General features: G+C 41.1%; 2 protein-coding genes across 3 annotated transcripts; both read right to left on the bottom strand.

The window, feature by feature from the left end:
* Positions 1-1,693: 1,693 nt before the first annotated feature.
* Positions 1,694-13,329, bottom strand: LOC139415170 (ras-related protein Rab-3B-like). Its single transcript, XM_071163054.1, has 5 exons — positions 13,068-13,329; positions 12,074-12,298; positions 3,827-3,945; positions 3,558-3,682; positions 1,694-2,210 (listed from the first exon to the last, which is right to left on the bottom strand). Exons 2-5 carry the CDS (start codon positions 12,296-12,298, stop codon positions 2,020-2,022), a joined length of 660 nt encoding a protein of 219 aa, XP_071019155.1. The 5' UTR covers positions 13,068-13,329; the 3' UTR covers positions 1,694-2,019.
* A 1,993-nt stretch (positions 13,330-15,322) lies between these two features.
* Positions 15,323-23,795, bottom strand: LOC139424132 (ATP synthase mitochondrial F1 complex assembly factor 1-like). Of its 2 annotated transcripts, XM_071175850.1 has the most exons (9): positions 23,564-23,795; positions 20,935-21,043; positions 18,612-18,665; positions 18,399-18,461; positions 18,227-18,277; positions 18,092-18,139; positions 17,586-17,681; positions 16,423-16,530; positions 15,323-16,048 (listed from the first exon to the last, which is right to left on the bottom strand). In XM_071175850.1, the coding sequence occupies exons 1-9, from the start codon at positions 23,785-23,787 to the stop codon at positions 15,869-15,871; spliced, it is 933 nt and encodes a 310-aa protein (XP_071031951.1). In that variant the 5' UTR covers positions 23,788-23,795; the 3' UTR covers positions 15,323-15,868. The 2 variants fall into 2 exon arrangements, with proteins under 2 accessions (XP_071031951.1, XP_071032016.1); XM_071175915.1 differs by lacking the exon at positions 17,586-17,681 and having other exon boundaries at positions 23,564-23,787.
* Between the last annotated feature and the right edge of the window lie 1,083 nt (positions 23,796-24,878).

The following is a 24,878-nucleotide window of genomic DNA, read 5'->3' as shown; positions in this document are numbered from 1 at the left end:
GCATCAAAATAAATTCAGCAAACACCATTATAGATTAGAACTATGATTTACAAATTCACATATTAAATCATTATATTAAGACATTTAAATATAAAACTGAAAATACACATGGTGGGAAGCTTTACTTAAAAACGTGCTACTTTGCGATACAAAGATTTTGCAGAATATGTTTAAGATTTTGCCATTGTTTTTTTTTAAGCAGAACATTTTAAAATATAATTTTCTGTCTCTTCCATTTCACAATGTATTTTGATGTTGACATGTACCTCTGCCCAAGTTACATGATACACAAATGAAACCGTTACAACTGAACACTCAGTTATGTGTCATACACAACAATAGACTGCTTTGCTCTCTAAAACACACACATTTTCATGAAATAAACACTGTACATAAACATGGCCTACATAACGTCTAGATGATATTAGCTGAAGGATAAAGAGTGTGCTCTCCAATGAACATCTATATTCTATATAGTCCCTCAGAATGTCAGAACTCCCTGTACATGGCATTGGCTTAGTGTTGGTGATGAAAGAGGTATTGGACATCTTGCCATTTCAACAGTGTACCATTGTTACTACCTCTTCAAGAGACAGTTGCACTGCATATTGTTAAGAGACTCAAAAATCTACGGGGAAGATTGTTACCCACCGGGCAAAAACTGGTTGAATCAATGTTGTTTCTACATAATTTCAACCCCAAAAATATATGTGATGATGTTGAATCAATGTGGAAAACTGATTTGATTTGCAAAAAGTCATCAACATAAGGGCATTTATATCTATTTTTTATCCAACTTTGAACCTAAATCCAATGTCGTGGTGAATTTGTTGATTTCACGTTAGTTGACAACTCAACCAAATGTAAATCAAAACTAGATTGAACTGACGTCTGTACCCAGTGGGTAGTTTGTCTTCGCTTTAGTGCTTGTAAAGGACGGTCAACAAGAGCACTAAACCAAATTATTCTGAACTTGAAGACTATGCAGCTATCGAGGCTCGTCTCCTAACCCGTGTAAACTTGTAATGTAAACTGATGTGGTCTTGTGTTTCTTTGTGCGGTGGTGAAGCCACTTTTTGGAGGATAGAGGCAATGCTGTGCTTACCTGTATACCCTGCTTAGTGTTCCTTGACCTCTGAACCAGCTGGAGGTCAAGGCTACAGGGGGGAAACATATGTAAATAGTAGTAGTAGTAGTGGTAGTAGTAGTTATTGATGGTAGTAGTTTTTGGTGGTAGTGGTAGTAGTAGTGGTTATTGGTAGCTTGATAAATTACATTGTATAGTTGGCTACTTTTTTGGAAAGAGGTTTGTGGAACTTGTAATAGCTTTACAGGGAGTTGGGAAAGAACAGTAGTGGAATGCTACCTGTCCCAGACCTGCTGTTTTCAACTCTCTTAGAGACAGCAGGAGTGGTAGAGATATTCGTAATGATCGGCTATGAAAAGCCAACTGACATTTACTCCTGAGGTGCTGACTTGCTGCACCCTCGACAACCACTGTGATTATTATTATTTGACCATGCTGGTCATTTATGAACATTTGAACATCTTGGCCATGTTCTGTTATAATCTCCACCCGGCACAGCCAGAAGAGGACTGGCCACCCCTCATAGCCTGGTTCCTCTCTAGGTTTCTTCCTAGGTTTTGGCCTTTCTAGGAGTTTTTCCTAGCCACCGTGCTTCTACACCTGCATTGCTTGCTGTTTGGGGTTTTAGGCTGGGTTTCTGTACAGCACTTTGAGATATCAGCTGATGTACAAAGGGCTATATAAATACATTTGATTTGATTTTGATTTGAATGGCAAGTATCGTAGTGGAGAACTGAGGGGCCAAATCAGTAGTACCTCACTCATACTATAGGGCCAACCCCAACTGCACGGTGCTGGCTAGGATAGTTTCTATTCAAATGGTATTTTCCAGTATGGTTCCAGCAACTATGGTAGAAGCGTAACCAGGCCAGCCAAGTATGGCTCGGCATGGCTTGGCTCGGCATGGCTTGGCTCAGCCCTATAAGTGTGAGTCAGGCACAGGTGCACTTCTGAGGTAACTGGGGGGGCTTGTCGGTGAGTCTGGTAGTCTTGACGCCGGGGACCATGGGCGGCTCCACGTCCACTCGCTCGGACATCTTGACGCAGATGATGTCGACCAGCCGCTCAAACACCTGGCGGACATTAATGTTCTCCTTGGCGCTGGCCTCGTAGTACTCGAACCCTGCACACAGACAGAAGGAGTACATACAGTATGGTGAGTACATAGCTCTGGTCCAGGGCGTTAGTGTGCGTTCCTCTAATAAGTTAGTAGTGGAATGCACACTAACACCTAGGACCAGAGCTAGGTGAGGACACGGGATACTAAATATTACACAGGTTATACCATGCTGTGTACCAAGTACGAACACGCTCCAGGATTCGATAAGATACCCTCAACAGTGGTCACACTTCAGCCAACCGTTCAACATTTGAGAGCAAGAGGCTAACACAAAGCTCCAGGAGTGACAGGTCGTCTCAGAAAGGTGACATCAGAGCAGAGAGCATGAAACAACTAGCACTGATTAGCTTGCCTCCACAACATGGGGCGCAAAGCACAGACATGGCACGTTATGCCGCACAGCTATAGAGATGACGTGTGTAGACTCTTGACAAGACTAGAGTAATGCTAATAACACGTATAGAGAAGAACTGATGTGGATTTGCTTATACAGTGCCCTCCGTAACTACTGGGACAGTGAATAATGTTGGATGCATTTGCTGTATGTGTTGGTTGTGTTTCAGATTAATTTGTGCCTAGTAGAAATTAAATGTAAATAACTAACTTTCTCACTCATCATATTTCACAATTCATTCAGGACTATCCATTATCATGGAAGCATCCACATTAATGTAGATGTGTTTAGAAACATATTATATTCTTATTTACAATAAAAGTGACTCCAAGATGACACAATACATTATTGGGCACAAAATAATCTGAAACACAACCAAAACAAACAGCAAATGCACACAATGAGGTCATTGTGTGCTAGGAATATGGGACCAAATACTAAACTTTTTTACTACTTTAATACACATAAGTGATTTTGTCCCAATACTTTTGGTCCCCTACAATGGGGGGGGGGGGGGGGGGGTCTATGTAAAAAAAAAAGTGTTGTAATTTCTAAATGTTTCACGCGATATGAATGAAAATGTCCTCAAATGAAAACGGACAGTCTGCACTTTAACCTCATAGTCATTGTTTGATTTCAAATCCAAACCTTTCGAGTATAAAGCCAAAAGACAAATGGCTTCACTGTCCCAATAAAGGGCACTATATAGCCCCAGGGGATAAATCTTTCTTGTGTATTACCAATTTATTCTTCATTCATACTAGAATAGAGTAGAGTAGACGCCATTTTGTTCACCACCACAATTCCTCAGTGTGGTTTCAATTAAAATCTCACAAACATGGAATCTTGTCCTGGCCAGAAATACCATGCAAGTCAGCACTGCTATAAGGCGAAATAACATGAATTTCAGCAGAAGGACAGTCTTGACAATATGGTAATCCAGGCAATTAACTCACCTAATTGGTCAGCCAAGTGCTTCCCCTTCTCTGTGGGCACCACCCTCTCCTCGCCCACATCACACTTGTTGCCTACCAGGATGACCTGAGCGTTATCCCACGAATAGGTTTTTATCTGGGTAGCCCTGAAACACACACACACACACACACACACACACACACACACATACACAATCAGTGTATTCTCCAGTGGTGAGTAATGAAAGCAGCAAAGGAAGCCATTTGAGAGTATTGAGAGACAGCCCTGGTGTCTCAGTCAGCAGACCCACCAGTCCTGCACAGCGTTGAAGGACTCTTCATTGCAGATGTCGTACATGAGGATGAAGCCCATAGCTCCTCTGTAGTAAGCGGTGGTGATAGTCCTGTACCTCTCCTGCCCTGCTGTATCCTAGGAGAGACAAAGGCATATTAATATTGTTCAATGTTCATATAGCATCCTATGATAATAAAGAAGCTTTCAGTGCTGTGTGAAAGAACCACTGTATTAGAGTAAAAAAAACATGTTAGAAAACTGCAATGGTACAGGGCAATATTATACAAGTTGGCATTTATTGAGAAGACTCATGTACTGGAGGCAGCTCTGCAAAGTGGTCACTAGATAGCACAGCCACAAAGTCATCACGTCTGATTTTAAACCTAACCACACTGCTAACCCTAATGCCTAATCCTAAACTTAAATTAAGACCAAAAAGCAAATTTTGGTTTTCATACATTTTGACTTTGCATCTTGCCCATCTAGCAGAAACTCCAATGCAGTCAACCTTCCAATGACACATGAACTGCCATCGACAGAATGGTTTGCTATGGGAGACAGATCTTTGTCAAAGGGACTGACTGTGACTGGGGGACATTAAGACATGTTAGCAGGAGTTGTGGGGTTAAAGGAGGCATGGATGGAAAGTGACGCCAATACCCTTATCTGGAATCTTCCAAATCTAGGCTTATAACCACGCAGGAGCTGTTGCCTGGGAAAATCCCAAGACATAGACGCTACATCTGTGAAATGCCAGAATAACCACCGGGATTGTCAAACTCAAGCTTTTCTCATCTCAACTCATGGCACGTGATACCTGTGGAAGTTGCAATGTCACATTGGCAATCAGAACAGTAGCAGTTGCATGGCCAAGCCCTCGGCTTGCCACTTATCATTTAAGATCACAGTATACTTGGTCGCGCTGCTAACAGCGATCTGTAGTGATGGGCTGTGAACCCAAGGCAGGCAGTGTTTCTGGGGCCATCGTATGTATCAAGCATCTTAGCATCTGGATCAGCCCCACTTGGATATGTAATCTTATTAAAACCTGTTATGGCTAGACGTCCCGCTAGCGGCACACCTCGACAACATCCAGTGAAATTGCAGTGTGAAATTCAAATTACAGAAATATAAATATTTAACACTCATGAAAATAAAAGTGTTATACATCAAAATAAAGCTTAACGTCTTGTTAATCCAGCCGCTGTGTCAGATTTCAAAAAGGCTTTACGGCGAAAGCACACCATGCGATTATCTGAGGACAGCGCCCCGCATACAAAAGCATGAAAAACATATTTCAACCAGGCAGGTGCGCCACGAAAGTCAGAAATAGCGATATAATAAATGCTGTTGGCACTCCAAAAGGTCCCAGAATCATCACAAATGGTCCTTTCGTTCGATAATGTCCTTCTCTATATCTCCAAAAACTCAGTTTAGTTGGCACGCTTCAGTCAATAATCCACCGGTTTCCCGCTATCAAAATGCATACAAAATGAATCCCAAACGTTACTAATAAACTTCTCCAAACAACGTTTATAATCAAACCGCAGGTACCCTAATATGTAAATAAACGATAAAGATGGAGAATCGTTATTGTCTTTACTGGAGAAAAACAACAAAGAACGTGCTCTCATCCACGGACATGAAAACACTACAGCCAAAATGGGAGCCACCTTGAAAAACTACAAATTCTAGCTCATTTGTCCAAAAACAAGCCTAAAACTCTTTCTGAAGACTGTTGACATCTAGTGGAAGACCTAGGAACTGCAATCTGGGAGGATTTTGCCTCATAATAAAAATGACAGCCATAGGAAACAGTGGTAGGGTGAAAACATTTTTTGGGGGGGATGGTTTGTCCTCTGGGTTTCGCCTGCCATATCAGTTCTATTATACTCACAGACATACTTTTAACAGTTTTAGAAACTTTAGAGTGTTTTCTATGCATATCTACCAATGATATGCATATCCTATCCGTGAGTAACAGGCAGTTTACTTTGGGCTGCTTTTCATCGTCAAAATACTGCCCCCTAGCCCAAAGAGGTTTTAACGGGAGCTAAAAGGCAGCATTTATCCTAAATAAGCAGTCCTACTCTGAAACGCTTGATACGGCCTCTGAGGTTTCTGATCACTTGACATCATCTGTGCCCCAGATTTTTTTTATTGTAAGGAAAGGACAGGTTTGAATGTGTACACGTGCACTCAGTGGGTGCCATCCATATCAATGACCTGTTCCCAGATCTGTTAGTGCTGTATATAGTCAACTCCTATGGTCATACAAACAAAATACAGGGACCGGGCTACCACACCAACCTCTCCCTAATCGTAATAAGACTCTAAACCTAATCTGATAAAAGACTCAATCATCTATTGATACCAATGACGGATCCACTGATCTCTCCCCAGGTCTCCCCATCTGTGCTTGTCATGATTGCCATCAATGTGACTTTCAGAAGTGTCAATATCTTATCTGTCAGTCCTTATGGCAGCTCACTCTTCCTAATGTAACTGTTTAATCTTGATTGCAGAATGTAAAAATGGCTGTTTTTCCCCGTCTAAATATAGAAAGCAAATATTCCAGTAATGCTGATTTGTTGCTGCTTTGCTGCCTCTGTGTCCATTCGTTTGATTAATGCACATAAGCAAGCATATGTGTAGGACAAAGCCTAGGACTTTGTCCTGATCTAATTAATGGAGAATTCATATTCATAGACATAGGCTCCACCTTCGTGACAAAACACAATGGTTTAACACGAACAACAATGCATTGTGTTTTTACTAGGAATTATGTAATTCTCGTTCAGATCTGAAAATGGATGGATTTGAGGTTGCATGGGTAGATATACTTCTTCCTAAATGTCGTCCTATACTTGTTGGTGTATCAGCCCCCTAAGCAGAATAATTTCTAGGATGTCAATATAAATGAATATATTATGGGTGTTTGTAATTTTGTCTTGCCTTTTAATAATTATATGTGCTTGTTTTTTACCAGAGGACCACTTTGGAGACAAGTTGTCACGGATTCCCCCAGTACTGCTGCTCATTGCGTTCACCAGCTCCGGAGGTCTGCATCACCGGCCTTCTAGGTGTCACTGAACTGGATTCATTACCACCAACCCCGGACTGTCGTCTCATTATGCACCTGGTTCCCATTCCTCCTGATTAGAATGTATGCATGTATGTATGTATGTATGTATGTATGTATGTATGTATGTATGTATGTATGTATGTATATATATATATATATATAGTGTCCTGTGGAATGTCACTCTGGCCCTGGGGGTCTAGCGTTCTGTGCAATATCACTCTGGCCCTGGGGGTCTAGCGTCCTGTGGAATGTCACTCTGGCCCTGGGGGTCTAGCGTCCTGTGGAATGTCACTCTGGCCCTGGGGGTCTAGCGTTCTGTGGAATGTCACTCTGGCCCTGGGGGTCTAGCGTCCTGTGGAATGTCCCTCTGGCCCTGGGGGTCTAGCGTCCTGTGGAATGTCACTCTGGCTCTGGGGGTCTAGCGTCCTGCGGAATGTCACTCTGGCCCTGGGGGTCTAGCGTCCTGTGGAATATCACTCTGGCCCTGGGGGTCTAGCGTCCTGTGGAATATCACTCTGGCCCTGGGGGTCTCGCGTCCTGTGGAATGTCACTCTGGCCCTGGGGGTCTCGCGTCCTGTGGAATATCACTCTGGCCCTGGGGGTCTAGCGTCCTGTGGAATATCACTCTGGCCCTGGGGGTCTAGCGTCCTGTGGAATATCACTCTGGCCCTGGGGGTCTCGCGTCCTGTGGAATGTCACTCTGGCCCTGGGGGTCTCGCGTCCTGTGGAATGTCACTCTGGCCCTGGGGGTCTCGCGTCCTGTGGAATATCACTCTGGCCCTGGGGGTCTAGCGTCCTGTGGAATATCACTCTGGCCCTGGGGGTCTCGCGTCCTGTGGAATGTCACTCTGGCCCTGGGGGTCTCGCGTCCTGTGGAATATCACTCTGGCCCTGGGGGTCTAGCGTCCTGTGGAATATCACTCTGGCCCTGGGGGTCTCGCGTCCTGTGGAATGTCACTCTGGCCCTGGGGGTCTCGCGTCCTGTGGAATATCACTCTGGCCCTGGGGGTCTAGCGTCCTGTGGAATGTCACTCTGGCCCTGGGGGTCTCGCGTCCTGTGGAATATCACTCTGGCCCTGGGGGTCTCGCGTCCTGTGGAATGTCACTCTGGCCCTGGCATAGTCCACACAAAGCCAATAATAAATGTTTCACTACGATTCTGCAGCTGAGTGGGGTGTGTCATGTCGGAGCTCTGCGGGTCGGTGGACCCCTGGGGTCGGAGCGGGACGACCAAGTTAAATTATGTGCAGAACAGGGTTCAAATACATATGTATTTCAGTATCTGGTATTTGAAATGCTTTTCTGTGTATTTGACTAATATCAAATACACAGCCCAAAACAGGTGCTTTTGTTTGCGTATTTGAGTGTAAATGCCAGGTGGTCTGCCAAGTGGTCTTTGACAGGATTTTCCGCTGCTTGTTTCAAGTACCATTGTTGGATGCTTGGGTTGAATGCATGGGAGTGCATTCAGAAAGTATTCAGACCCCTTGACTTTTTCCACATTTTGTTACATTACAGCCTTACTCTAAAATGGATGAAAAAAAACATCTCATTAAATCTACACACAATACCCCATAATGAAAATGCAAAAACTGTTTTTTAAATTTTTTTTATTTGATCAAATTCATTAAAAAAATATAAAAAATGAAATATCCCATTTAAATAAGTATTCAGACCCTTTACTCAGTACTTTACAGCCTCAAGTTTTCTTGGGTATGACTACAAGCTTGGCACACCTGTATTTTGAGAGTTTATCCCATTATTCTCTGCAGATCCTCTCAAGCTCTGTCAGGTTATTTGGGGAGCGTCGTTGCACAGCTATTTTCAGGTCTCTCCAGAGATGTTAGATGGGTCTGGGCTCTGGCTGGGCCACTCAAGGACATTCAAAGACTTGTCCTGAAGCCGTCATCAAGGCAAAGGGTGGCTACTTTGAAGAGTCTCAAATATATTTTTGATTTGTTTAACACTTTATTGGTTACTACATGATTCCATACGTGTTATTTCATAGTTTTGATGTTTTCACTATTATTGTACAATGTAGAAAATAGTACAAATTAAGAAAAACCCTGGAATGAGTAGGTATGTGCAAAATTTTTGCTGGTACCGTGATAGTGGTTGGACTATTTGGAATACTATTTGAACCCAGGACTGATTGTGTTCAAGTAAAGAACACTACATGATTATTATTCTGAAATGAGTTATATGGAGGCAAGGGGTGTTAACGTTTAAAATAAATTGTGATAGTTTTGTTTTTCTTCTAAACGTTAACAAACTGAAAAACGTTTCTTAATTTATTTAAAAAAAAATGAAATAACAGTGCCGTTATCACAAAGCTATCCCTAACAGGTCCCTTTCATCATCATGAATATAAACATTTTAATTCAACAAATACCCAACAATGCTGTAACGTTATTTGCCATGGATATAAAGCGCTCCGCACGTCATTGTCGTTAACAGTTGGACAAACGGCAGAGTGAGACAGCAGCGAAGTCCTGTTTGGCAACACTTTGAGAAGTTAAATGAAAAGGTGGTGAAATGCAAACTTTGCGAGGTGGAAGGAAGTGAGCTACAGTGGCAGTACAGGTGCAATGTTTAACCATCTGAAAGGGAGGCACCATGAGTCAAACCGTTGCTAGCAGCAGCGTATGCCCCTAACAGACGAAAGCAGTGCGATAAAGGGACGGAGTGAGAAAATCACAGCGCTGATTACAGAAATGATTGCAGTTGATATGCAGCCATTGTCAATGGTAGTGGATGTCGGCTTCAATGCCCTGATGGCAAATCTACACGATGCCATGTCGGAAAACCGTGATGGCCCGGATGGACATATTGTACAATGATCGCTCTATATGTACAAAGCGAAAGCTCTCACACACCCCATATGTGGCGTTAAACACAGATTATTGGGTGTGTATGAACACGTAATCATACATCACCGCAACAACTTCCCATCGATGGGAAGTGGGATATGAAGTCCCTGGTTGCCATGACTGCGGTAGATTGAACTGCATCGCCCCCTAGCGGTCATACGCAGGACCATATCTACATTGAAAATTTGCATGAAATTAAGATTTTTTCTTAGTGTTTAAAGCCACAATATGTAACTTTTTGGGCTACTTGATCAAATTCACATAGATGTGAGTTATAGATCTGTCATTCTCATTGAAAGCAAGTCTAAGACACAGTAGACCTGTTCTATGTGCGCAATTTCTATGGTTCCCGTTCTTTCGTATTAGCATCTTTTACTTTCAGTTTTGTACATCAGCTTCAAATATTTTTGGTTATGTAAAATATATTTCACAGCGGTTTATATGGTACATTGATTCTACACTCTTGAGTACTTGTTTTGTCACATAAATTATGTGAACTATTAGAATTTTAGCTACCATGAAATCGTGGAGTGATTTCTGTATATTTCACCTTTAAACAGTTCTTTTTTAAGCAGTTTAAACTTTAAAGGCTCAAATGCAGCCGTTTTTATCTCAATATCAAATCATTTTTGGATAAGAATGAAGTACCTTACTGTGATTTTTGACCATTTAATTGAAAACAATAAACAAAAATAGCTTCTTAGCAAAAGCAATTTCTCAAGAAAGAATTTTGCTAGTGTACCCGGTGTGAAATGGCTAGCTAGAAAGAATTAGGTGGTCTTTTCAAACAGCTCCTACACTAAAAGGGCATCATCATCATTTTCACAGTGTTGTTTTAACCTCATAGTTTGGAAATATATTTAAAAAACAGGTTTTTGACTGCACTGAGCCTTTAAGAATTGTTTTACAATGAAGGCTGTGCTGTTGCTGTGTGTATATGTACAGTACCAGTCAAAAGTTTAGACACACCTACTCATTCAAGGGTTTTTCTTTATTTGTACTATTTTCTACATTGTAGAATAATAGTGAAGACATAAAAACGATTAAATAACACATATGGAATCATGTAGTAACCAAAAAAGTGTTAAACAAAGCTTTGCACACTCTTGGCATTCTCTCAACCAACTTTGATCATTTGCTTTAGCCTGCCTGGAGTGCCAGATGGGCGGGGCTTGCATTTTTTTTTTTACTATTCTATTGGTCCAACCAGGCATGCTCAATCCTGCACAGATGAACTATTTGAAATGATTTGAACCCAGATCTGTATTCTACACCACTGGTTCTAGAGAAGCACTGGGTAAATAGGCTAGGCGGCAACCCTAACTGTGCTTAGAGTTTGCTGTAGTGGAGCTTGCTGTCTGCTCTCACGGAGCCAGTGATGGCATTGCTGTATGTTTTTGCAAGATTGTCGCTGCTGCTGCCAACATCAATCGTGCCGCAGCTGTTTTGAGTGTGACCACACCACATTCTATTTTTATTTTTACACCTCCAGCCTGGCATTGAAGACGGGCTCAATCTGCACTGATTACCACTCTCGGTTTATCACAAATTGCAATTTACTCTAGCAGTTGAGTCTGCATAGCTCCTCCCCACACCCCCCTGTATACCCTCTGTGGGTTCTTACCCCTTACCCCTCACTCAATTACCTCACAGAATCTCGCTGTTGGGGAGTAATGTGAAGAGCTGCTGCCATGACAACAATCATTACTCAATGATGCAAGCTCACCAGAAGCTTCTGTCTCCCTAGGCCTGCAGGGGAAATACTGTGTGTGTGTGTGTGTGTGTGTGTGTGTGTGTGTGTGTTTGTAATTTATCTACAATACAGTCATGATATCGTCCTGGCTGTAGTTACAAGGATTGGGTGCAATCGTGAATGTGGAGCTCAAGCCAGAAACAAATACTAAATGGATCAACAAAGCATAACCCAGAAGAGACTGAACATAATAATCATTATGTACATAATAACATGATTATCTATCCTGTATTTAGCCTACTTGTGCGTAATTATTATAATCCTTATGCACAGTGCACTCAAGCCCTGTATCTTGAGCAGTGGACTTTTAGCATGTATAACTGTAGAATGACTATATAGGCCTAATTGAATGAAATATGATCCTCATCTTATGTTCGGTCTGATCAAGCTCAGACGGACTGAAAACAGGTGACAAAAACGTCAGCTGCATCACATGGCACATTTATGGTGACATAGATATAGAATAGAAAACAATAGAAACATAATAGCTTCAAAATCCACAAGGTGATAATAGATTCAGTTTGAATTGACTAGAGAAAACTGTCTACAACTCACCCATATCTGGAGCTTAACCCTCTTGTCATTCCTGTAGACAGTCTTGACTTTGAAGTCGATGCCCACTGTGCTGACGAAAGAGTTGCTGAACGAGTCGTCTGCGTAGCGGAACAGAAAGCTGGTTTTTCCCACGCTGCTGTTTCCAATGATGAGGAGCTTGAACATGTAGTCAAAGTTCTGGTCGGAGCCATCTCTCTGCCCAAAGCGCTGGTCTGCCTTCGCCATCTGTGGAGCATTCATCATGTGAGCAGCAGGCAGACGGGTGAATGAGTCAAGAAAAGGTAGAAGGAGGAAGTGGAGGACGCTATCTAGTGTTTCAGTCATTTGCAAGAAACCATGGTTACTGGACAAGTATAGTAGGGCTATAACGTGATGTTGTGGAATGTCGAATCCATTATCAACACATTTGAGTTATACGTTGAACATATTCTAGATCAGATTCTCAGCAATGTCATGACACTTGGAGAAACGCATGTTGCCTATTAGCCTATAATATATAATTAATTAAAAAGGGATTTTTAATACACAATGGTGTTAACTAGATATATTAGCCTAGTTGAATTTATTTCAGTCATGTGCTAGTTTATTTTTTATGTGTTTTGTCGGCTATGTATGTAGGCTAAATGGTTTGTCAGTGCAAATATTCTGCATTAAAACAGGTTTAAGCCTAGGTGTGCTCCATTATTCAAAACAGAAGAATAAAGCTCTAACTGAAAGTGCAACGTTTATAAGATAACATCTTCATTCAGATAAGCCAGAGACATCCATGTCTGTATACAGCAGGCTTGTGAAACCATCAATGGACGAATTGATGCCATCGTTATGCTTGAGGCACAGGTGTAGCTACTGTGCAAATATATCATTTGACACAAGGGAAATTGTCTTAGGCCACATTATGGTACTGCTGTCAGAGACAACGACCGATACAGTTACTTCTGTAATTATAAATGTATACGGATAACAGGTAAAATGCCAATACATAATGTTTTATTACCTCTATAAATCTTCTGTGGGTGGTTCTGTTTTCTCGCAGTTCTTTTTTTCGTTGGCTCGCCTACTGAACTGAGCTGTAGGCTATGCACCTGACGAAGTCAACTCGTTGGCGAAGCGACCTCTTGATTATCGATATGAATCGGCTTCTGACTTAATCCGTAAAGAGATTTGATAACCTATAAAGTGATGGGAGTCGAATTGCGAGTGTTGGGTGAAAAAATGTCAGTAGCGAAATAATGAATGTTTATCATGCGTTCCTATACTGCTCTACGCGGCCATAAACATTGTCGACAGACATCCTGCAATTTACAAAGGTGCTGAAAAGAAAAAGGTCTTAAAAACATGAACTCCGCTGTGAATGAATGTACCAAATTTCCAGACAGACACACCTCTGTAGGAACAGTAGCCTATCAGATCACCTGACGGCATTAGAGGAATTTGCACGGGTGAGACATGACTCATTCATGAAATACCAATAAAAATGTAGTTATACATTTATTTATAGCCAGTGGTACCAGAGGCAGCTCGAAAGCACTGCGCCATGTTTACATTGATTGAGCAAAGTACACATGCAACCGGAAAAGCATCTATGCATTGTTCATAACCGTACAAACCAGGGTAGCTATTTTGCATGTTATGAACGTTCCTTTTGAATTTATTGTAACAATATATCAGGACACTAAATAAATGGGTGCAACAGGTGAATGATACTGTATGTGGCCAGTCATACCGCTCAAGTTGCAACTATGTAAAATAAATGAACACAGAAATTGTCTAACCATTCTTTCAGTATTACACAGTTACTCTACAATATAAACTCAGGAAAAAAGCGTCCCTTTTTCAGGACATTGTCTTTCAAAGATAATTAGTTCAAATCCAAATAACTTCACAGATCATTGTAAAGGGTTTAAACACCGTTTCCCATGCTAGTCCAATGAACCACAAACAATTAATGAACATGCAGCTGTGGAACAGTCGTTAAGACACTAACAACTTACAGACGGTGGGCAATTAAGGTCACAGTCATGAAAACGTAGGACACTAAAGAGGCCTATCTACTGACTCTGAAAAACACCAAAAGAAAGATGCCCGGCATCCCAGCTCATCTGCTTGAACATGCCTTAGGCATGCTGCAAGGAGGCATGAGAACTGCAGATGTGGCCAGGGAAATAAATTGCAACGACGGGGGACGCCTAAAACAGCACGACAGGGAGACAGGATGGACAGCTGCCTGCCCTCGCAGTGGCAGACCACGTGTAACAACACCTGCACAGGATCGGTACATCCGAACATCACACCTGCGGGACAGGTACAGGATGGCAACAACTGCCCAAGTTACACTAGGGACGCACAATCCCTCCATCAGTGCGCAGACTGTCCGCAATAGGCTGAGAGAGGCTGGACTCTCTCAGCCTATTGTACGGCAGGTCCTCACCGGCAAAAACATTGCCTATGGGCACAAACCCACCGCCACTGGACCAGGCAGGACTGGCAAAAAAAAAAGTGCTCTTCACTGACGAGTTGCGGTTTCATCTCACCAGAGGTGATGGTCGGATTCGCATTTATCGTCGAAGGAATGAGCATTACACCGAGACCTTTACTCTGGAGCGGGATCGATTTGGAGGGTCTGTCATGGTCTGGGGCGATGTGTCACAGCATCATCGGACTGAGCTTGTGGTCATTGCAGGCAATCTCAACGCTGTGCATTACAGGGAAGACATCCTCCTCCCTCATGTGGTACCCTTCCTACAGGCTCATCCTGACATGACCCTCCAGCATGACAATGCCACCAGACATACTGTTTGTTCTGTGCGCGATTTCCTGCAAGACAGGAATGTCAGTGTTCTGCCATGAACAGTGAAGAGCCCGGATCTCAATCCAATTGAGCACGTCTGGGACGTGTTGGATCGGCGGGTGAGGACTAGGGCCATTAACCCCAGAAATGTCCGGGAACTTGCAGGTGCCTTGGTGGAATAGTGGGGTAACATCTCATAGCAAGAACTGACAAATCTGGTACAGTCCATGAGGAGGAGATGCACTGCAGTACTTAATGCAGCTGGTGGCCACACCAGATACAGACTGTTACTTTTGATTTTGACCCCCCCCCTTATGTTCAGGGACACATTATTCAATTTATGTTAGTCACATGTCTGTGGAACTTGTTCAGTTTATGTCTCAGTTGTTGAATCTTATGTTAATACAAATATTTACACATGTTAAGTTTGCTGAAAATAAACACTTGACAGTGAGAGGACGTTTCTTTTTTTGCTGAGTTTACTTATATGTACAAATATACTTATGTACGAAACCTCATTGTACACTCCATTGTTTTGAAAACCAAATTCCTGCTGTTATTCTATCTAAAAATAACAAGAATATTTGGAAGGGGAACACCATACACGAAATGGCACTCTATTCTGTGTATAGAGCACTACCTTCCACAAGGGGCCATAGTGCATTACATTTGACCAGAGGCCTATGTACAGTATAGAGTGCCTTATGGGTTGTAGGCTGGGTTCTGACAAGAATATGAGACTACTGTCAAGTACAACAGTAAGATGGACAGGGGAGAGGTGAAAAAGAACATTTAAGGCTTTGATAAGATTAAATAACATTGATTCATTACATCATCTATGCCTGGGAATTTAGCATACATTTTGACTGATGCATCTGGTCAACCAGGTCATTAGTGCCAAGCAAAAGACGTCATTCTCGCAAACGCAAGATTAGCGCCAAATGAATGACCATGTGCCAATCCCTTGGTAAATTGGAGCAAAATTTCACCGTCTGACAACTCTTGATCTAGTTCCCAGAGGTGAGAGCAGGATTGACGCCACTCTGTTCCAACTCAGCAATCACTGCCATGTGTTTAAAGTCAGCTGGTTTGTGGTTGAAGGTCTCCACCAATCTAAAAATCTCCTGCCGCTGGGTTCCGTAGAACAGCTGCACCTGATTGGCCAAGCACTGAGCCAGATGTACTGTCTGCAAAACAGGAGTATTAGGTTAAAAGCCTTCCCCTACTTGGACCAAACCAAATAAAACAAGCTATACTACAAGCTATTAGAAAAAGTTCTCTGCTAATTACAGTGCAAAAAATACCAGAGGTGAATGACATTGCTGTAATCTACAGAACACCTAATTGACTAATTACCATTTCACATTGCACAGTTGTTGATATAATTGATTAAATGTGCCGTGTGTATACAGTAGTGATTAGCCTGTATGAGTAAAGCTTATGTTGAATGTGGAGTATAACTGGGCTGCTGCCTTCTAACATTGACCTCAACATCATTATTTTTTATGGATTTCTAAAGTGGTATTGCATCATGTACAATGGCTTATTAGAAACAGCTTACCATGAATTTAGGATCCATCTCGGCAGTCATGAGCACTACACCCTTGTCTTTCTGCAGGTCAGAATAGTGGTAGAGGATCAACTGACTGGGGGCGTGCTCTCCCATGGTCTGTGGAGGGGGTCAGGGAAACAGAGTCGATATAGTATAGAATCTACACCACAGATAATACAAGTTATCTAGGACTATAATCGTATTTCTATACATCATATACTGAACAAAAATATAAAACGCAACATGTAAGGTGTTGGTCTCATGTTTCATGAGCTAAAATAAAACGATCACAGAAATTTTCCACACGCACAAAAAGCTTATTTCTCTCAAATGTTGTGCACAAATTTGTTTACATCCCTGTTAGTGAGCATTTCTCCTTTGCCAAGATAATCCATCCACCTGACAGGTGTGGCATATCAAGAAGCTGGCTAAACAGCATGATCATTAGACAAGTCAAAAAAGGCCACTCTAAAATGTGCAGTTTTGTCATACAAAACAATGCCACAGATGTCTCAAGTTGAGGGATGTGAAATTGGCATGTTGCTGCAGGAATGTCCACCAGAGCGGTTGCCAGAGAATTTAATGTTGATTTCTCTACCATAAGCGGCTTCCAACATCATTTTAGAGAATTTGGCAGTACGTCCAACCGGCCTCACAACCACACACCACGTGTAACTAAGCCAGCTCAGGACCTCCACATCCGGCTTCGTCACCTGCGGGATCGTCTGAGACCAGCCACCTAGACAGTTGATGAAACTGTGTAGTATTTATGTCTGTAATAAAGCCCTGTTGTGGGGAAAAATTAATTCTGATTGGCTGAAATCTATAGATTGGGCCTAATTTATTTATTTCAATTGACTGATTTCCTTATATATGAAATTGTTGCATGTTGTTTTTGTATTTTTGTTCAGTGTTGAAACCCATGGTGTTGTTTGGGTGAGCTAGGAAGAGGGGCTCCCGAGTGGTGCAGCGGTCTAAGGCACTGCATGTCCGGCCGTGATCGGGAGTCCCATAGGGCGGCGCACATTTGGCCCAGCATCGTCCGGGTTTGGCCGGTGTAGGCCGTCGTTGTAAATAAGAATTTGTTCTTAACTGACTTGCCTTGTTAAATAAAGGTTCAATTAAATAAAACATTAAAAGAGGAGCTATAAGATAAATGATATAGGAGTTACCTGGACATTGATCAGGGACGTGAAATGCAGTTCGTGGTCCGACCACTGCCCCAGGAAAAATTCATAGCCCTCCTTTTGGGGTAACGCATACAGGAACTGGATGTCGGGGAGTAACACATTGTTATATCGGTGAGTGATACCTTTAAATGTTTTTGTATTCAACTATCAGATAGATTAAAACAATAGTGGACTCATGAGTATAACATTTCTATAAAAAAAAATGAAATGCTGTGTATTAAATCATCTCAATTCACTGTTGTCCATACATTATTCAGGTTGTGGTCAACATGTTATGGAAGCGCTGAATATTAAAGCTTCTCTTTCTTTACTTGTACAATACTGCCATCCAGTGTCCTTTGATGCATGATACTCCTCAAACAACCACATTTGATCTGTCACCATGCCACACAATGTGTGCAATGTCATTGTAAACACACTGCTTTATCATCAACCTTTGAACAAACTACAGTACAGTTCTACTAGGCACAAAGCTTATAAATGCTTACCACAGGGTTGCACTTAGCTCTGTTGAAAATCACTTCAAAAACGTGGGCCTAAAATAGAGCAAGAATTATGTAATTGTAATTATGCATTTGTTAAACTACTGTCAAAAGTGTTATCCGACAAAATGGCAAACTTACTGGTATGATGGCGCTTATGGTGTCTTTTGTGGCATAATACTGCCTCCAAAGCTGAAAACAAAATGAAAGTTACATAAAAAATGGGTTTTATTCCTCGTATGAAAACATGAAAAATAACGTTCTTTACATAGATATGCAAGGTTTGAATTACTCTAAACATTTAAACACGTACCTCTGCAATTTCTTCTCCTGACTTATCCTGGATCAAGTCCAAGTTCAGGATAGATCCTAGGGTCTGTGCAAGAAACTTTAAATGGTATTATCCAGGTGGACAGGGTGATTTACCCTCATACAAATCCATGGGCTTTAAAACCTAGTGTAAAGCACTACACAAAATTCAACCGAATTATGCAAATTGTATTAATACACTGATTTGACTTCTCACCTTGTCTTTGGTGAATCTGCCTGAACCATCAGCCTGGTTGTCACGCTTCTCTAACTGCAAATAAGATAAGATTTGTTGCATATAAATGGATGTCAATCAAACATATTGGCACAAAGGCTGTCAGAGCATCTAGGGGTTGGCAAAAACATTGTTTCAGTGTAAAGAATTGTACAACCGTGGGACACACTCCTAAGCAGCAGAGGGTAATCCATTACACCCAACAGAAGGTGTTACATAGGTAAGTCAGTTGAGAACAAGTTCTTCTTTACAATGACGGCCTACCCCGGCCAAACCCGGACCACGCTGGGACAATTGTGCGTCGCCCTATGGGACTACCAATCACGGCCGGATGTAATACAGCCTGGAATCGAACCAGGGACTGTAGTGACGCCTCTTGCACTGTGATGTAGTGCCTTAGACCACTAGGGTCAATATACAGAGCCTTCAGAAAGTATTCATACCCCTTGACCTTTCCACATTTTGTTATGTTAGAAATTGGGATTAAAATTGATTTAATTCTCTTCTTTTTTTAAACGTTTAAATTTTTTTTTTTACAATCTACACAAAATACTTGAATATCAAAGTGGAAGAAAAATGATATCTACTAATACATCTTGATTAGATAAGTATTCAACCCCCTGAGTTAATACATGTTAGAATCAACGTTGGCAGCGATTACAGCTGCGAGTCTTTTTGAGTAAGCCTCTACGAGCTTTGCACACCTGCATTGTACAATATTTGCTCATTATAATTTTAAAACTCATTTACATTTAAGTAATTTAGCGGAAACTCGTATCCAGAGCGTATGCCAGACATCCATTTTCAAGTCTTGCCATAAATGTTCAAGCCAAAACTAATTAGGCCACTCAGAAACATTCAATGTTATCATAGTAAGCAACTCCAGTGTATATTTGGCCCTGTGTTTTAGGTTATTGTGCTGCTGAAAGGTGAATTTTTCCCCAGTGTCTGTTGGAAAGCAGACAACCAGATTTACCTCTAGGATTTTGTCTGTGCTCAGCTCTATTCCGTTTCTTTTTATCCTAAACAACTCCCTAGTCCTTGCTGATGACAAGCATTCCCGTAACATGATGCTGCCATCACCATGCTTGGAAATATTAAGATTACTCAGTGATGTGTTGGATTTTCCACAAACATGTTTTGTATTCTGGGCAAAAAGTACATTACTTTGGTGCCTTATTGCAAACAGGATACATGTTTTGGAATATGTGTATTCTGTACAGACTTCCTACTTTTCACTTTGTCCATTAGTATTATGGAGTAACTACAATGTTGTTGATACATCCTCAGTCACCATTGGCCTCATGGTGAAATTACTGAGCAGTTTTTTTCCTCTTCGGCAACTGAGTTCAGAAGGAAGCCTGTATCTTTGTAGTGATTGGGTGTATTGCTACACCATCCAAAGCGTTATTAATAACATCACCATGCTCAAAGGGATATTCAATGTCTGCTTCTTTTTTTTACCCTTCTACCAATAGGTTCCCTTCTCTGTGAGGCATTGATAAACCTCCTTGGTCTTTGTGGTTGAAATTCACTACTCGACCGAGGGACCTTACAGACAATTGTATGTGTCGGGTACAGAGATGGGGTAATCGTTCAAAAACCATGTTAACCACTATTATTGCACTCAGAGTGAGTCCATGCAACTTATTGATTCAAGACTTTTCAGCAAATTTCTAAAAACAAAATTCCACATTGTAAGGTATTGTGTGTTGATCAGTGGCACAAAACCTCAATGAATATCCATTTTAAATTCAGGCTGAAGTGTGGAAAAAGTCAAGGGGTGTGAACACTTTCTTTAGACACTGTAGCTTAATACGTCGGCCGGTGATAGCTAGCTAATGCTAACCCTAGCTAGGTACCCTCTGATTACATTGCTGTGTCCGGTCCTTTCACAACCCCTCCAATTACATTGGAACTTACTCTACTGTTTATCTGGGTGGTTGGTCCAAATGACGCTATGAATGATTATTAAACTTCTCAAACCGCTGGTATTGGGTTCAGATTCCTATAACCTGAAGCATAACCACACAATCTAAATACACGCCATTAACACATACCAGCCCAGCTCGTGCTTACATGGTTGTGCGCATGAGTCAGGTGAAATCATGAACCCAGAATATTTTTAAAAAGGTTTCCTAGCATCATAAGGACAAACCACCCAGACAACCAGCTTATAGGAGGGCCTGCGAGGTCAATTTCCAAAATCAAAACACTGGGTTCTATTAGATTGTAGACTTGCTTGCCATCACCCGTCTGGTCCAAGGGACTATGGTCAATATAACCTCCGATCTTAGTAACCTACCTCCTGCTCCATGAGGTTGACGAACTCTGATTGTTTAGAGTGTCCGAGTGGCTCCCGTTTAATTTCATTTCGCTTCTCAAGCCGAGCATTGAACTCCTGCGGTTTGGCACTGAAAAAAATTAAATAAAGGCTGGTTAGGAAATCCCTAAGTTCAAAACTAAGCTACAGTTCAGCCTAGATATGAAAGACAAAATGGTAAAAAGAACAGTGTATTTTGTAGCAGGAAACATCTCAGAGGAGAGTGACTGTCATGACTTCTGTTAGGCCTTTAATTATCCAGACCAGGACAAAAGACTTACAAGCTCTACAATATCAAGGTTAGCTCTGGCTAGTAGTTATTAGTACTGTCACTCAATCCTTGTCCTGGTATGTGCAGGCTTTTGTTCCTGACCAGTACTTAAAAAAGCAGTGAATTCTCTTGATTAAGTTAGTTGAATCAGGAGGGTAAGTACCGAGTAGTAGAAAGTTCAGATTAGAAGTCTTCTTGGGTCTCAGAAATGAGACCCGCAGAATCCCCACCCAACCTAGAAATAATTTAAAATATATATATAAAATATATATATAAAATATATATATATAAAATATATATAAAATATACGACCAGATCCAACCCAAACATGTCATAGATTAGAGAGACCGGGTCGGGTCTGTATTGGATCCAAATGGGGAGGCAGGTAGCCTAGTGGTTAGAGAGTTGGACTAGTAACCGGAAGGTTGCAAGATCGAATCCCTGAGCTGACAAGGTAAAAATCTGTTGTTCTGCCCCTGAACAAGATGGGCAAAAGAACACACTGGACAGAGGAAGATTGGAAAAAAGTGTTATGGACAGACAAATATAAGTTTGAGGTGTTCGGATCACAAAGAAGAACATTCGTGAGACGCAGAAAAAAAGAAAAGATGCTGGAGGAGTGGTTGACGCCTATCAAGCCAATCCAACTTGTGGGAGGTGCATCAGGAAGCATGGGGTGAAAACTCTTCAGATTACCTCAACAAATTGACAGCTAGAATGCCAAAGATCTGCAAGGCTGTAATTGCTGCAAATGGAGGATTATTTGACAAAAGTAAAGTTTGAAGGACAGAATTAATTTTTCAATTAAAATCATTAATTGTATCCTTTTCAACATCTTGACTATATTTCCTATTCATTTTGCAACTCATTTCATGTACGTTTTCATGGAAAACAAGGACATTTCTAAGTTCCAGGCAGGACGGGGTCTGGAAAGAGCACCAAAAGGCAACTTTTTCCAAATCCTTCTACAGTTACATGCATGTAAGACGTTTTGATATTTAAATACTAATCAAAAAGAACAGATTCTGATGTTTCCAAATAACCTATCGTTGCCAAACAACTCGCAAAGAAAAATTAGTGGACGAGCTATGCTTGAAATGATACATTTTTTGTCAGAATTGCCGTGATTCCATGATTCCACACACGGGCACTCACGACACTCAAAAGCACTAACATAATTAAATAAAAAATATGCTATTATGTTTTAATTTAAAAAAAATACATTTTCATATTGTTCCCTAAATGAAAAATAATGGATTTCCTTGTGATGGCGTATGTTAAAATGTAGCCTATTTATAGATAAACACTTGAATTGTGTTAAAGGTACATTTTTCGATTAATAAGTGCTTTTGTATTCTTTGAAATAAATATTTATCGTATATTTATCGTATTCTAATGTCACCTAAAACCTTCATAAACAACCACCTGATACATTTTGTGATAGCATTGGAATGTTGAGGCAGGCGTCGGCTGAATTGGGATGCCTCGAGGCCCGACTATTCTAGTGAATAAAGAATCAAATGTAAATATGATACATTTTTGTTTGTCATTTAGAAATAAAACTCTAAACACTCATTTTGGTCTGGTCAGTATTTCACACAGACCTGAGCTGAGGTGTGTGGCCACCAAACAGGACTCCAAGTGTCAACTTCAGATTTGTGGAACCCTGTGTCATCGGGTTGGGGTGGACCCGTGAAGGCCTCTAGTTCAGATAGCAAGCTAGTACTAAAAAAGCCAATACACGCCACACTCAGTTGACCAAGCATTAGCAAGGATGAGAAATCTGCAGCAATCAACATTCATTATAACCCTTCATCTCACGCTGTACCATTCATGTCAAAAGCCAAGATATCGTTATCTAGCTGGGGTGTATTCATTATGCCGATTCTGTTCCAAAACGTTGTCGGTTGTAAAACGCCAACAAACCGTTTACTCCAAACGGACAAAGTTTTGGAAAAGTAGTTATTTGACAAAATCAGGATGGTTCCTCCCCGTTACGTTTGGTTGTCAAACGGTAAACTTTTTTCGAAGACGTAATGAATACAACCAAGAGACCAGGGGTGTATTCACTAGGAACCAAACGAAACTAACCTGAATTTGTCCAATAACTCGTTTTCGTAGGAAAAAGTTCTGGACTAATGATTACCCCCCTGCTAGCTAACGGTTGGCAAGACTTGGCTAGCTGACTACACATGGGAAATTAATTTGACAAACAGTGACAGTTGCGCACCAAGATTAGCTAGCACCCAGTGTTATTGCCATGTAATGTAGGTAAGTTAGCAAGCGAACGTTAAATTAATATTTGCTAGCGTGTGACTTTTTTTTCGCTTATAACGTTACCTCCTTAGCTTTCTGATCTTTTCCTGATATTTATTATAATATGGATTGTCCTCCAGTTCCGGCTCTTTCTCCTTCTTCACAGAAAATGCTCTAAACTGCGACGGCACCAGGCCAGGGATGAGCGGTCGGATTCCAGTTGCCCTGACCGCTAGCATCCCACGGTACAAACAAGACATTTGCACCATGGCGGCCGCCATCTTTCCCCCTTCGCTGTCGTCGCACATAAATGACACGACGTAAAGAAACAATGTCAACATACAATTCGTTCCGAGGACCTGTAATGTATCAGTTACAATTATGAGAAAGGCCTATATAATAATTTTAATTCAATCCACAAATGTCCCAAAATCACTACAGAAGGAACAGTCTTCTATAAAATGTGCATTCATTTCCAAATTAGTTTGGAATGCATCAAAACAAGCTTGGAATGCAACAGCAATGGCACAGACAAGAGTATATGAGAATTCTCCAATTCATCCGCGCGTGTAACCCAAGTAAAAGTAATACATGAGACAAATATACAGAGCAAAGTTTTGTCCTATATTTATATTTTATTTGTATTACTTTTTAAAATCCCAGCCAGAATCCTCGCAGGAGGCCTTTTGCCTTTTGGTAGTCCGTCATTGTAAATAAGAATGTGTTCGTAACTGACTTGCCTGGTTAAATAAAGGTTAAATAAATAAATAAAATAAAACTTCAATGTAATAACTGTAAATACGAACAAAACAAGCTCAACCTTTTCAAGCACTGAAATCTAATTTGTAGTTTTTAATTTCACAATCCCCACCCACCACAAAATGGCACATTTACTGCACATTGCCTATCTTTTTTTCTGAGAGGTATCCCAGCTAGTACATAACGTTCTGAGAACCATATGTTTATTCGAGCTTGGTGAGAGCGTGGTTGTCCTATGGTGATTTTGCATACAACCTTCCCACAACTTTCTGGGAATGGTGCAGAATAGTTGCTTGGCTTGTGAACATTCTCAGCACATTTAAGGAACTTGACAAAAAAATGAATAGTTTCTTGGTATTTTGTAAAATTTCAAGATGGCTACATTTCATTTATGATGTAGGAAAGTTTAACAACTGGTTTGACATAGGAAATGTTCTCATAGTTCATTGAACGTTAAGATTTGTATTTAATTTAATGTTAAATGTATTTAACTAGGCAAGTCAGGTTGGTAAGAAACAACATTCTTATGAGGGAAATACATTACTTCAGCATCAATTGTTATTGGTCACATACGCATATTTAACAGATTAAATAGTTTTTAATGTTTTGTACAGTCAGTGTATGTCGGTTGTGTTCTGTA

This window comes from Oncorhynchus clarkii, chromosome 1 (genome assembly GCF_045791955.1).
Source record: "Oncorhynchus clarkii lewisi isolate Uvic-CL-2024 chromosome 1, UVic_Ocla_1.0, whole genome shotgun sequence".
Taxonomy (NCBI): Eukaryota; Metazoa; Chordata; class Actinopteri; order Salmoniformes; family Salmonidae; genus Oncorhynchus; species Oncorhynchus clarkii.
This window is presented reverse-complemented; position numbering and strand designations above follow the sequence as displayed.